This window comes from Leucoraja erinacea, chromosome 10 (assembly GCF_028641065.1).
Source record: "Leucoraja erinacea ecotype New England chromosome 10, Leri_hhj_1, whole genome shotgun sequence".
NCBI classification, from domain to species: domain Eukaryota; kingdom Metazoa; phylum Chordata; class Chondrichthyes; order Rajiformes; family Rajidae; genus Leucoraja; species Leucoraja erinaceus.
Window position 1 is genome coordinate 42,741,518 of NC_073386.1, and position 15,612 is coordinate 42,757,129.

Sequence of the window (15,612 nt, forward strand, 5' to 3'; positions counted from 1 at the left end):
CAAAATGCTGGAGTAACTCAGCAGGCCAGGCAGCATCTCTGCAGAGAAGGAATGGGTAACATTTCGGGTCAAGACCCTTCTTCAGACTGAGAGTCAGGGTAAAGGCAGATGTAGAGATATGGAAGGGTAAGGTGTGAAAACACAGATCAAAAGGGACGATGATTAAGGAAAAGGTAGAATGGTTCATTGTTAGCTGAGGGCTAGGTGGGAAAACGATATAAATTTAAAGATTACTAGACTAAGTGGGACCTGTTGAGTCTCAGTCACACATGAGGCCTGGTCCCCCAACGCAACCCATTCCCCAACACAATATTCCACCACTCACCTGTTTCCCCCAACGCAACCCGTTCCCCCAAAGCAATATTCCACCATTCAGGGGAGGGGGTGTGGGGGAGGGGGGGCTGTGGGGGAGGGGTGGGTGTGGGGAAGGGGATGTGAGGGAGGGGAGTGTTGGGGAGGGGGAGGGTTTGGGGGTGGGGTGTGTGTGTGTGGGGGGGGGGTTGTGAGGGAGGTGTGTGTGGGGGAGGGAGGAGGTGGTGGGGAGGAAGAGGTGGGGGTGGGGAGGGGGGGTGTGTTGGGAAAAGGGGGTGTGTGGGGGAGAGGGGGGGGGAATGGGGGGCGTGGGGGTGTCGCAGCAGACGCAGTTCGCACTCTGCTCACCCCGCACCTTCAGCTTTCGGCCTCACGCAGCAGGTCCCTGTCCCGCAGCAGGTCCCTGTCCCTAGCTTCACGCAGAGGCTTCCGGTTCAACTCAACAGCTTCCGGCTGGTCGTGCTGGTCTCCGCAGAAGCAGTCCACGGGCTGCGCTCTCCCTGTGACGTGCGCCCTCTGCGCGGGCTGCTCAACACACTCCGTCCCTTCAGCTTTTTATTCTCCTCGCTGCGTTATTGATAGTGGGTTCCAGAAGTGGCGGTTTTTACGATTTTTAAACCTTCATAACTTTTGTACTATTTCACCGATTGGAACAAAACTCATTTGACTTGCAGCAGAGGAGAATGTTGAGTAAGGTGGCAAAAAATCGTAGCGCTATTGGGGATCGTTTTTGCTCAAATTTAATTACAACACAGTGGTCAAGATGAGAGATTTAGTAACAAGATAGATAGATAGATAGATAGATAGATAGATAGACAGACAGATAGATAGATAGATGTAGACATATTTTCCAGCTTATAATTGCAAATGTATCAAGTAGATTTCTATGAAAGAAAGCTAATCCTATCTCTGTTGCAGACCAAATGATGATCGCTTTGCAAAGGAAAGTTTCATTATAATTGTTGGACATTGGTGGATGTTAGCATTTGCTTCCTATGATATGTGACTAGAAGTAACAGTTGCTGGCCTTGGATAGCTGAAACATATTTCCCATGAATAGCCCTCAGTCATGATCTTGCTTGTCAGTCTGGTCTTGCCATAAAAATAAATAGTTATTTGTGGCTCACCTTTTAGGAATTCCGGATCATCATCTGAGGAGGAGAAGAAATTTCACCAGAAGCTTGTGAATCTTGTTAGTTGAGTGTTCCAGGTAGCTGTAGATGATCAGTAATTAAACTGCCAGTGGGAGTGATGGAGGCAGATACAGTGCGTAAGAGACATTTGGATAGTTACTTGGGTGGGAAAGGCATAGGGAGAGATACAGGCTTAATGAGGGTAAATAGGATGAGTGTAGGAAAGGATCGCAGTCGGCATGCATAAGTTGGGCCGAATGGCCCGTTTCTGTGCTGTATAATCTATGACTGTAAAAATTCAAGGCTAGGGTTAAGTGATTTAAACTGTCAGATTATTTGCCGGTGTGTCTGTGAAAATCTTAGACACGATTAGCTGGTTCTTAAACTCACCACCACTCAGCTCCATATGGAATCCAAAAGCAGTGCCCACATTGCTGAGATACCTCATTATTTACACTGGAGAAATCATCTCAGATTCTGCACCAGAGAACATTTGGTGTTTAATGGAGCTTGAGGGATATGGTTTATAGATCAGACGAATAAGCATCTGTGTTCTAATTATTTTGGTTTGCTTAATGTTTGTAATTATTAATAATTTTACTTGCTGTTTTGGATTGTAAAATATTTTAATGATTGGTAAATGCCTCATTGTCAATTATTAAATAATTCTTACAGCTGTGAAACCCAACAAAGGGAACAGTTTGTACCTCTACATGATAGCTTCGGAGACCCAGGTTTGATGCTGACCGCAGGTTCTGTCTGTGTGGTGTTTGCACGTTCTCCCTGTATTTCCCCCAGATGCTCCAGCTTCCTCCCACATCCCAAAGACATGTGGGTTGGTAGTTTAATTTGTCACTGTAAATTGCCCCTGGTTAAAACTGAGTGGTAGATAGAATTAAAGATCACTCGGTGGCATGCAAGAGCGAAAATTAGTTGCAGGAAATAAAAGGATGAATGAGTCTGATGGGAATGTTTCCCTTGGAATAGCTTCTTTTGAACTACTCTCCCAATCTACTCCATCAGTCTGAAGAAAAGCCCCGACCCAGAACATCAGCTGTCCATTCCCTCCACAGAAGCTGCCTTACTTCCTTCCTTCAGTATTTTGTTTTTTGCTCCTACTAAGTCGTGACAGTTAAGCAAAGGTGGAGGACAGAGATTTGCCAGCTGTCAAAGCCTCCAGTTATGGAGGCAAGCGCTGTGATGACCCAGATCATGCCAGTGAATCCTGAGATGCTTGAGCTTGGTAAGTTTGGGTGTAGGTAGAGTTCAGGCTAGGATTCCAGATGGGTTACACCAGCAAGCCCTACTGCAGCATAACTATCCCCCGCAATCTCTGAATGCAAGGCTAGTCTGGTCCACAGCTGTCTTACATCTGCAGGTGATCTTGTGCTATTATTTTAGGACTGGATAATATCCACAAGATTTCAGCGCAAGCCAGATATGATCTCCGGATTGACCTGCGTGATGGCCGTGAGTCAGTGTACGCAGTCTATGATCGATTTTACCTCAGTGATGCCAGGAATCTCTATAAACTAAGGATCGGAGATTACAGAGGGACTGCTGGTGAGTTTTTCTTTATATTATTGGGTAACGCTTTAAATATAATGAGGGTTATTCAAGAAAGACAGTGCAATAGACTTCTTGTGAACTATGTAAATGACAGATAGGTGGGCAAGCAAACCTGATATTTATGACCCTTCTCCACTTCAAATATTTCAGCCACAATGTGCAGATTCCTATCCCATTTTACAAATACATGGCAATGAGTTCTTTGCATGCTTCAGTAAACTCCTAATCCCCTGGACTCCATTGATCGCAGTTTGTCAAGAGTCTTTAATTGTCATATCTACGGACAGAAAATCAATGAAATTCCCACTTTACTCCCAGGCCCATCCACAAAACATAAATATTAGCATTTGCATGGTGCCTTTTGCAAACTCAAGACATCGCAAACACTTTATTACCAGCGAAGTGCTTTTTAACATGCAGTTCCAATTGTGGAAGAGAGAAGGTGAAATCACAGCACTCTCTCACAAAGATCAATGGGAAAGCCAACAGATAAAATGTTATCTGATGTTCGTCAAAGGTTACATATTTGGCCAGATTACAGAGGAGAGTTCTCGTGCCATTTGTCGAATCCTTGCCATGGGAATTGAGCTGAGTCTAGGTTTAACATTTTAATCGAGAAATCCCACATCCAACATCGCCGCAGAAATAAATTAGTCCAAATTATGCGCTCAAGTCATTGCAATGTAACCCCAGGGAGATGGACAGCAATGCTGAGAAAAATACTCCAGGTAGAACAATGTACAACTCTGGGAACAAATCATTTACGTTGAGATGAAAAACACTTTGGCTCAGCATTCACTATTCCCCAAGTAGCAGAAATACCACTCTCTACTCCATCCATGGAGCAAGAGGGTGTGCTTGGAGCAAACCTGCTTCATTAGCTCGTCAAACCTGTTCTGTCATTTCACCGAGTTGAAGTCCAATAATCTTTGTCCTATCTTTAATACAGTATCTTTGGATAACAAATATTCATCATTCATGCAATCAAATAAACCACTTGTCATTTTCAGAAGCAAAGTTCCCAACTTCTCACATTCTCTCCATGTAGAAGTCTTTCAAATTTATGCCCTGAAGGGACCGCAGGTTTAATTTTCAGGTTAAGTTCCTTACTCTGGAGACATCAATCAGCAAAATGTTTTTCATTATTTACCTCTCTATTCCCTTTAATATCTTGAAATGCTCATCCCTTAACCTTCAAAATTTCTTCTGAAATCTCTCCCAATTTCATTCATGATGTTTGAGACATTCTGTCTTAAAACATGAAAACAAGTCCTTTGGCCCAGCCCATCCCATCCATGCCGACTAAGATGCCTATGTAAACTAATACAATTTGGCTGCTTTTGGCTCATGTCCTCCTAAACCTTTCCTATCCAGGTACCATCCACATGTCTATTAAACATTGCAATTGCACCTGCCTCTGCAGTTTCCCCTGGCAACTGGCTCCATATATGCACTGCCCTCCGTGAAAAGCTCGCCCTTGGTGTCCCTTTTAAATCTTTCCCCTCTCATCTTCAAGGGGATAACTACCCTGGGATAAAGACTATGACCATCCACCTTATCTTTGCCTCTTTTATATATCTCTAAAATTCAAACCTCCCAGTTCCTTATAAATCTACTCTGCTCTCTTTCCAGCTAAATTACATCCTTCCTATAGCTGGGTGACCAGAACCGACGACACTATTCAAAGTGCGGTCTCACCAATGACTTGCATACTTGCAATGTAAAGGGCCTGTCCCACGTTCTCAACCTAATTCACCACTTCTGCCGAGTTTGCCCTTGACTCATAGTCGCAGCATGGTCGTCACGAGGTCATAGGTAGGTCGTAGCAGGCCGTGATGCTAGCCGTAGGTACTCGTGGCATCAAGTAGGTCGGGGCGTTTTTTTTCTAGCATGATAAAAAATGTCCACGAGTAAAAAAGGTCGTGAATTAGGTTGTGAAAGTGGGACAGGCCCTTAACATTGCAACTCCTGTGCTCAATACCCTGACCAATGAAGGCAAGCTTGCCACATTGTCTACTTGTGTCACCACGTTCAGGATAGACACAAAAAGCTGGAGTAACTCTCCAGAGACAGCATCTCTGGAGAGGAATGGGTGATGTTTTGGGTCAAGACTTCCAGAGATGCTGCCTGTCCTGCTGAGTTACTCCAGCTTTTTATGTCTATCTTTGGGCTAAACCAGCATCGGCAGTTCCTCCCTACATTATCTCAGGTCTTTCTGTTCTACAACATATTTTGGGCCCTCCCATTTACTGAGTAAGTACTGCCCTGGTTTAACTTACCAAATTGCAACACCTCACATGTTGTGGGAGTTAAATCCCATCTACCATTCCTTGCCCCACTTCATTAGGATCTTGTTGTAATCAGGTAAGGAAATGGGAGGTAAAGAAGGAAATAGTGGCAAAGAAAGAATATGACAAGGGATTTGCATTTAATGTGAAATGAAATCCATATGTTTTCAATAAACACTAATGGGCCCTGTCCCACTTAGGCGACTCTTTAGCCAGGGACCTAGAGGCAACCTACGACAACGTATATGACAACTTACAACAGCAAAAATTGTTTTCACTGTCACCGAAAAAATTGTCAACATGTTGTAAATTTTGCGGCAGTCACCTGCGGTCGCCAAAAAAATCACCTAAGTGGGACAGGCCCATAACGGTGACTGGGTAGCTAGATGAAGAGCAGAACCATTGAATATTGAAACCAGTTTGTGGAGGTGGACTCACTAGTCTATGTTGGTATCTTTGCCAAGGAATATGTCACTTGATCACAGAGAAGGTAAAGGCTTCACACTCACCTATCCCAGCATACATCTGACAGACAAACATAGTCCGACACTAGGTTACACAAAAAAGCTGGAGAAACTCAGCGGGTGCAGCAGCATCTATGGAGCGAAGGAAATAGGCAACGTTTCGGGCCGAAACCCTTCTTCAGACTGATCGGGGGCGGGGGTGGGTGGGGACAAGAAAGGGAAAAGGAGGAGGAGCCCGAAGGCTGGGGGATGGGAGGAGACAGCAGGGGGGCTGAGGAAGGGGAGGAGACAGCAAGGACTAACAAAATTGGGAGAATTCGATGTTCATGCCCCCGGGGTGCAGACTCCCCAAACGGAATATGAGCTGCTGTTCCTCCAATTTCCGGTGCTGCTCGCTGTGGCCATGGAGGAGACCCAGGACAGAGAGGTCGGAGATGGAGTGGGAGTAGTCCGACACTATCCTTCCTTCAGAGAATTTAGAAGATAGATCTCAGGGAATTCACTGAAGTCAATGGGATACTGTGCTTCCTATATTTACTGTTTTTGTACATACTGTATGTGGCCAAGTTATGATGAACCTTCTTAAGCTTCAGGTGAGGCCTGAACCAAAACACTGCATCCAGATCTGGTTATGTCACTTCAAAAAAATGTGAAGATCCTGTAGAGGGTGCCAAATAAACTTACCACAATGCTTCTATACTTGAGGAGTTTCAGCCATAAGGTTAGGTTGGAGAAACTTGGGTTGTTCTCCTTGGAGCAGTGGTTGAGGGGAGATTTGATAAAATGGACAAATTTGTGACGGACACAGATAAAATAAATACAGACGTTAACTGATGGCACAGACTTGAGGCTATTGTGGGCAGTTGTCTCCTACACCTCTCCCATTGTGCAGCCCAATACAAAAGCATTTCTCTCACCATCTCCTGCCACCCCAATCGCCCTATGCCTTTCACTTCCTTCATACACACATCTCCCATCCCCGTCCCAGAGTTTCATTTTATCCCCCTTCTTTCCCATCCTCCCTGTTGCCTTCCACCCATATCCCTCCCTCCTCTTCTTTCCTTATCTGACCCTTTCTACTTCTAGCCTTTGACATCTACTCAACTCATTTGCCAATCGACCACCTCATCTATATCCACCTAACAGTTTCCAGGCTTTGTTCCATAGGCACCTCTTCCTGTTTCATCCCCCTACTTCAATCAGTCTAAAGAAGTGTCACGGCCATGAAACATTGCTGTGCATTCCCTCCACAGATTCTGCCTGACTCACTGAGTTCCTCCAGCATATTGATTTTTTTCCTTAAGATTCTAGCACCTGCTGTTTCTTGTGTCTTTTGCTTTGCCCTGAACACATGCGAGCAAAGAACGAGTCGAGGACACAGGGGTTAGTGAGATTTGCAACAAGCATACTGATACTCTAGTGTGTGTTGGTATCAAGCAGGAGATGGTGTTGTGTCTTTTCAAGAAAATTGAGGCAGGTAAGCCCCAGGCCTAATGGGATTTATCCCAGGTTATTAAGAGAGGAGTTTGCTGGGGCTCTACCAGACTTTTCTTTCCTTTCTAGCCATAGATGAGGGGTCCCAGATGACTGGAGAATAGCCAACATTATTCCTTTGTTAAAGGGCAATAGGAATCATTCCGGAAATTATAGGTTGGTGAGCCTTATACAGTATCAATGGTAGAAAAATCAGTGGAGAAAATTCTTGGGGAAAGGATTTGCATGGAGAAGTTGGCTTTTTGTTTGTGCAGGAGGCAGGGATGTGGAGGCATTAGAAAGGGTAAGGAAGAGGTTCACCTGGATGTTGCTTGGTTTGGAAACCAGCATTCTGGAAAGATGGCGAATTAGTTTTAGTGTCGTGACAATTCTGAAGACTGCCATGTTTGAAGCTCGCTGGCGTCAGAACCAGGTTTAACAAAGCCATCTGTTATGTGCAAATACACAGTGGAGTGTTTGTTTGTGCTTGTATAAACAGCTTATTTAAGAACTGATCTCAACGCTCAGTCTGTCTGTGTTGTGTAGCACAGTGCAGTGATTCCTAAAAAGAACAGAATGTCCTGTCATTTTTTTAAGTGCACGTTGATTTACGAATAATTATTAGTGCACAGGCTTAAGACTCACTCCGCACATGCAGTACAATTGCTGAAGACTGATTGGGATTTTGGGGTGGAGAGATAGGGGTGGGAGAAAACACAGTCACACGGTGAGGATCGGAAAGTTCCCGTCTGTGAGGGGGTGCAATGATCAGTGATTTCCAGTGGATCCTCACTTGCAGAGGCTACGGCAATGAGATCAGCAGGATTACACTGTATGCACATAATTGTATGGAATTTATGGCAAATGATGGGATGAACCAATCCCCCCCCCCCATTAACATAGAACAGGGAACATAGAACAGTACAGCACAGAACAGGCCCTTCGGTCATTGACATCTGTGCTCCGCTGCCTGCACGTGATCTGCCCCCCTCCATCCCTGCATATCCATGTGTCTATCTGAAAGATTCGTAAATGCCACTATCTTTACTGCTTTTACCACCACCCCCGGCATCATGTTCCAAGCACCGACCAATCTCTGTGAAAATAAATTTGCCCCGCGCATCTCTTTTATTCTCTATCCCCCCTGAGTTTAAAATTATGCCATCTGGTCTGACATTTACAAAAAAGGTTCTGACTGTCTACCCTATTTATGCTTCTCATAATTTTATATACTGCTATCAGGTCTTCACTCAACCTGCAACTCTCCAGTGAAAACAATACAAGTTTGTCCAACATCCATCATATGTAATACCCTATAATCCAGGCAGCGTTCTGATGAACTTCGGCACCATTTGAAAGCTTCCAATCCTTCCTGTAATGTGGCAACAGAACTGCACACAATACTTTAAATAATCAATCTTTGGCCTAACCAAAGTGTTATAAAACTGCACCATGACTTCCTGACTCTTATACTCAACGCCCCAAGCAATGAAGGCAAGCATACCCTTTCAAGAGACCCAACACCACCTCCTTGACCTTAGACTACACTGGCATATTAGTACATTCTGCACTGATCTCACCATCCACCATGTTCTCCTTGCTGAATAGAAATGGAAAGTACTTTGACTTCAAGCATGCATTCCCTCCTTTATCCTTGAGTGGTCCTACCTGCTCCCTTGTCAACCTTGTGTTTTTAATCTATGTGTTAAAACGTCATGGGATTTACTGTAATTCTTTAACATTACTGTTGTCCAATGGCTTCCGCTTCAAAGCAGTTCAGCTGGAGCCTCCACTAAGCTCCTGCAGGCAATAGTTGTCCTTGGGATGGACATTGACCAGACCATCTCCCTTCCCTTTCCACAGTGGGACTCCTCTCTCTTGCTCATGACAATGTTAAACCTTGCTCGGATACAGTTCAATGGGCTCGTCTTAACTCCAGCTCCTTCTACCCTGTCTCTAATCTGCTCTGTTCCACTTGGCTTGGCACCGTTCATCCATTGATGACGTGTGATTTTGATTACGCAGGTGACTCCCTCTCCTATCATCAGGGCCGCCCTTTCTCCACAAAAGATCGGGATAATGATGTTGCCATCACAAACTGTGCCCTGTCATACAAAGGGGCCTGGTGGTACAAGAACTGTCATCGTGCCAATCTGAATGGAAAGTATGGAGAGAATCGACACAGCCAGGTAAGGAACCGTCACACTGTGGCAAATGTTTGGAATGATTGTGGCTCTGTGGGATCCTTGTTTGATGTTTGAGCTTGCCAGCTACACTGGTCAGCACACTATTTTGCTTTTTTGCTGGATTAATGGGTGGTTGAAGGTGTTGAGATGCTGGTCGATGGCAGATTTCACATAAGTTCTATGACAGGGTAAAAGCATGTTTCAATGTCTTGTCTGAATTTATTTTTGATCTACTGATTGATTTTCCACTTTTGACTTCACAGGGTATAAATTGGTACCACTGGAAAGGCCATGAAATCTCTATACCATTCATTGAGATGAAGATCCGACCTCACAGTTTTGAAGTAATCTAGTGGAGAAGCAGGCAGCTATTGTTTTTTATTATGAGCTTAACTTGATCTTCAATGCTTCTTAGTCGTGGCGTTTAATTAATGAACCAGTGATTGTCGCTCAGGCTTCATCCTAACATATGTTAATTGCACCCCTGTCAATGTCCTCGGCACTTTCTCCAAGAGCAAAGATATTTTGATGATCTGCTCGTGCTTCTTGGTGAATTGAACCAGTTCTAGTGCAAATCTCCCCATGAGGCGTCAGTTTGTGTTGTAATGTGGATGTTCCTGCAGGAGCCACACTCCCTGCACATCTTAATCTTGTGGTCCACATTGAGCGAGTGAAAATGGACACTCTCTGGACATTCTCCAGAGAGGACATTCTCTTTTTCTGTATCAATCGACTTTCAATTAATTAAATCAAACAAAAAGGTAGCTGTTGGATTTACAAGTGTCAAGGGGTCAGAGATGCTGATGAGAACCATGGAGCGATTAAATCAATCAGTACAAAAACAAGCCATGGTCCACCATGTCCATGCTGACTATCAAATACTCATCTGCACAAATCCTATTTACCACCACTTGGTCTGTAGCCTACCAGGCCTTGGTGATTCAAGTACTCATCCAAATAATTTGTAGATGTGAGAGTCTCCCTCAGGCAGCATGTTCCAACCACCCTCTAGGTTAGATAGTTCTTCCTCAGCTCCCCAGTAAGCCTCTTATCCTAAACCTGTATCATCTAGTTTGTGAGATAGAGTTATACAGCAGGTAACAGGCTATTTGACCAAACTATTCCACATCGACTAAGGTGCCTACCTGAGCTAGTCCTATTTGCCTGCATTTTGGCTCGTATCGCTCTAAACCTTTCCTATCCATATACCTGTTCACTTCCTCTGGCAGCTCATTCCATGCACCCTTCACACTCTGTGAAAACTTCCCCCTCAGGTCCCTTTAAATAATTCCCCTCTAACCTTAAACCTCTGCCTTTTGACTGCCATACTATTAGAGAAAGACTGTTCACCTTATTTATAGCCCTCATTATTTCACAGCCCTCCATTAAGTGACCCCTCAGCCTCCTTCATTCTAGAGAAACCAAATCCAGCCTATCTAACCTCACCTCATAACTCAAGGTTCAAGTCCCACCAATACCATTGTGAATCTTTTATACACCTTTGTAGCTTAATCACATCCTCCCTATAGGATGGTGACCAGAACTGCATGCAATATTCTAAGTGTGGTCTCACCTATGTCTTGTGCAGCTGTAACATGGCATCCCAATTCCTGTTCTGAATGGCCCAACCCATGATGACAAGTATCCCATAAGCCTTCTTGAACACATCCCATAAGCCTTTCTCTGTCTACGTTTACCTTGGTGTCATGTTTGGCACAGACATTGTGGGCTGAAGGGCCTGTTCCTGTGTTACATGTTCTTCCTCAAGGAAACACGTTGGTCCTCAATTTTGACAAGCTGGCCAATAACCAATTCTTACTTGTCAGGACAAAATGTGTAAGAAGAACCTGCAGATGCTGGTTTAAACCGAAGATAGACACAAAAAGCTGGAGTAACTCAGCGGGTCAGGCAGCATCTCTTGAGAAAAGTCAGATGTGGACTCGCTCACTAACAGCTGGTCCCAATCGATTCTCTCTATCACCGTTGTTATTGGCCATTCTCCAATTTAGCACTTTACACACACAATTTAGCACTTCTTACCCATAACTATCTCAAAACTAGCGATTTGACCACTGTTCCCAAATGCTTTTCCACTGTAACCCCGATTACCTGGCCAGTCACACTTCCCAATATAGTTCAAGAATGGCCCCTTCCCAAATTGGACCATCTCTCCTTGTTTCAAGAGGTATTCATGAATGTACCTAACAGATTCTGCTTCATTTATGCCCCTGCCACTAAGGAAGTCCCAGCCAACATTGGGGAAGTTAGAGTCATCCACTTATCTGTAGCCGTTGGCCAGCAAAGGTTTAATGTCACTCTCCTAGCAATAGCAATCTCCTCCCTTAACTCCCACACCAGGCTGGGATACATCTCATCAGACCTTGGGGATTCGTCTAACTTTCAGTTCAACAAGATATGTAATACCTCCTCCTTTACAATGAAAACATTCTTTAGAATTTCACAATCCCCTCTCTGAATTCGTCATATACAATGTCCTCCTCCTTACTGTATGTAGATGAGTAGTAGTTATGCAAGAAGTAGTCATCCCATCCTCTGTATCTATGTTTATAGATTGCTATTTTGGTCCATTGTGGACAGTAGTTTTTCTCTGTTTCCCTTTTCCTCTTAAGATGCTGAAAAAATGATGGTGTATTTTCCTGAAACTTGTCCCCCAGTGATATTTCACATCATCTTGTTGCCCTTCTGATGTATTTAAGTACTCTGCTATGCTATGTATACCACTGATGTATTATGTTCTCTTTTCATACACCAGAAGGCATATGAGGGCATATAACACCAGAATGGGGTTAGGAGAGAGAGATAGATCAGCCACGATTGAATGGCGGAGCAGACTTGATGGGCCGAATGGCCTAATTCTGCTCCTATTACATGACCATTTGATCTTATGACCATGCTATCTTTATTTGTGTATCTAGCCCTCAATATCCCTTAACACCCAGGATCCCGTGGACTTGCCTTTATTTCCATTTAACAAAGCTGCCTCGTCGCACTGAACTGACTTACAAATCCAACACTTAATTAAGGAGACGGTTCAAAATGCAAGAATGCAGACTGTTGGAAAATACAAAAGAAACAGGAGCAGGTGACTTGGCCCTTTGGCACTGTGGGAGCACTTTTGCATCATAACAGCTTTGAACTAAGGAGAGTTAAGTCTTACAATAAGATAAATAAAGTTTCCATTAAAATAAGTCATTTACAATTTTATACAATTGTTGATTTTAGTTAATGAAAGTTAATGCAAACATCACAATTTAACATTGCAAACCACTGCAGAAAACTAAGTTAGATGCCTTTGACAAAGATAGAATACTTCATACCACAGTGGTTTCAAACTAAAGAGAGTTAGATTTCACATAAGATAAACATTTCAAAGTCCTTCAGAATATCTGTTTATCTAAAGTGAAGCAGTTTCCAGCCATTTACACAACAGTCGACTCAGAACGTAAAAGTAAATTCAGACATTATAATTGATGGCGCAGCAGATCCTGCTTCATAGCTCCAGAGACCCAGATTCATTTCTGACCTCTGGTGGTGTCTGTGTAGGTTTGCACTTTCTTCCTGGGACCAAATGGGTTTCCTCTGAGTGCCAGAAGTCATACAATCATACAGCACAGAGGTAGGCCCCTTGGCACAATTCATCCATGCTGACCGTGATGCCTATCTATGCCAATGCCATTTCACTACCTTAGGCCCATATCCCTCTACACCTTTCCATACCTATCCAAATACCTGTCTAAATGCTTTTTAAACATTTTAGTTACAATTGCCTCCACCACCACCTCTGACATGTAATCACCACCTCCATTGTGTGAAAAACCTAACACTCAGATCTTCCTTACATTTCTTCCCTTTCCCTTTAAAGCTGTGCCCTATAGTTTTAGATTTCTTAACCCTGGGCAAAAGACTCTTGACAATCTATCCTATCTGTGACCCACACCATTCAATACATTTCCATTACATTACCCCTCGGCCTCCTATGTTCCAGTCAGAATAACCTAAATCTATCTAATCTCTCCTTATGATTATATTCTTTCATTCCAGAGGCCAGCCTGGTGAATCTCTTCTGCACTCTCTCTATTACTACCACACCATCCTGCAGAGTGGAATGTACACAATATTGTAAGTGGAGTCTTGCTCTAGTTCTGTACGACTGCATCACGATGTCCAACACTATCGTTCCCCTGAGGTTGTCCAGCTGCAGCTCCAGTTTATCACACGGTCGGGCAGGAGCTGCAGTTGGTCACATTTCCCACAGGTGTAGTCCCCGGAGACACTGGACGTTTCCCTGACCTCCCGCTTCCTGCAGGAGGAGCATGCCGGTGCCATTACTGCCACCTCTGCTGCACCGAGACCAAGGCAGGGTTACAGAACAGATCTTACCTTACTTACCCTGTTGTCACTCTCCATTCAGTCTCCTCACTAAAGTCTCACGAACCCAAGCTTCAGCACTTACCCTCAACCAGACACTTCACCTCAACACATAAACCACTCCCAATAAGCTGCTCCACTAGTGCCTGCTGCTTCCCTTTTGTACAACACTAGGAGATTCAACCCAAACATTAACGGCTGATTTTTTAAATCTCCGGCGCTGATGATCCTTTCAGCTGCTCATTCACAAGTGAAACGGACCTGGCCGCACACTAATGGCTGCTTTTAAAATCTCCCATGCTATACTCAGCTGCTCACTCGCAAGGAGTTTCTGTGCTAATGATTCTCTGATTGCAGGATCCAGCACTGTGTTCCACAAAGGCTCCTTACAAAAGAGAGTAAGTCTAACAATGTTAGAAAATCTCAAGTGATTCACAATTGTTTACATGAAGCAGTTTTCCTCCATGTGCAACAGTTAAAATTAGTAAATGGTCAAATTGCATCTGACCATTAGAAACACCACTGAACTCCAAGTTCTATGCCATTAAATAGAGTATCTGAGATACAATGACTTTTGAATGAAGAGAGTTAATCTTACAAAGAGATAAATATTTCTAAGATAAATCCTACAATGAAATTAGGTATTCCAAGGGGGCTTAGGATTGATCTTTGTGCAAAGTTGTTCACAACCATGTTTCCATCAGCTGAATTTAGTTAATGGCAGTAAATTCAATCTTTGCAACTCCACCTTGTAAGCACGGCTGAACACAAAGCTAGATGCCTTTCTAAATAAAGAGGCTTATGTCTTACAATGAAATAAACATTTCCAAGTGCTTTAGAATTTCTCTTTATATAAATTAAAGTAATTTACAAGCATTTTACAACATTTTAATTTAGATAATGGAAGTTAATTCAAACATTGTCACTAAACGCTGCCCACAGTTAGATAGCTTTGAACAAGATGCGGTGGGTTCCAATTAAAGATAGTTACAATCAGACCAAACATTCTGAAAAATATTTTCATGTCTCTCTCTAACTTCTGATTAATTGTCATTTTGCATTTTTCTCTGTCACTAACTTGGTTTCCACTCGATGCTGCAGGTGGTTTCCATTAATTCTTTACCTTACAGTTGAATAGCAGATTATTGGAGCTTTATTGCACGTGAAATACTCAGTGAATCCTATAGCAACTCAAAATAAAGTACGTTTTCAATTGTTTTGTGGCTTTGTTTACCAGAAGAGCAATCCATTGGCTGTTTTCCACCACGTGCCCTGACTAGGAGAATGGAGCTTTTAGAAAATCAGAATCAATGCATTCACTCTCTCTGCAGATATTTTCTTTTAAGATCCATGAGGTCCTGGGGATTGAGTTTCAGTGGCATTAATTTTCCAAATACTTTTTCCACTGGTGATGGTGATATTATTAAATTACTCTCTCCTTTACCACCTCTAATGTTCTACCTCTACTGAAATATGTGTTTTCTACATTTCAATGACTACAAATTACTTGTACATCAATTTCACAATTTTCTTTGCTCCCAGCCACATTCGGTAAGAGACAAATAATTACTCTTACTCACCATGACCTTTTACTGTCTGCTTTTACATATATGTTTGTGCTATTTACTCTCATAATTCAGCATAATCCATTTTTGTTATCTTTTGCTGTTTTTTGAGCATTTTATTTTCTTATGGCTGACCAGTAATAGAAACATAGAAACTAGGTGCAGGAGGAGGCCATTCGGCCCTTCGAGCCAGCACCGCCATTCAGTGCGATCATGGCTGATCGTCCCCTATC

General features: G+C 43.3%; 1 protein-coding gene across 1 annotated transcript in view; it reads left to right on the forward strand.

Annotated features, from left to right (window-relative positions):
- The window catches only part of tnr (tenascin R (restrictin, janusin)), a 61,879-nt gene extending 49,676 nt beyond the window's left edge, over positions 1 to 12,203 (forward strand). The window contains exons 18-20 of the mRNA XM_055642051.1: positions 2,847 to 3,008; positions 9,265 to 9,428; positions 9,689 to 12,203. Coding sequence (XP_055498026.1) covers positions 2,847 to 3,008; positions 9,265 to 9,428; positions 9,689 to 9,778 — 416 coding nt within the window. The 3' untranslated portion in view covers positions 9,779 to 12,203. The remainder of the gene's footprint in view (positions 1 to 2,846; positions 3,009 to 9,264; positions 9,429 to 9,688) is intronic.
- Positions 12,204 to 15,612: the final 3,409 nt, after the last annotated feature.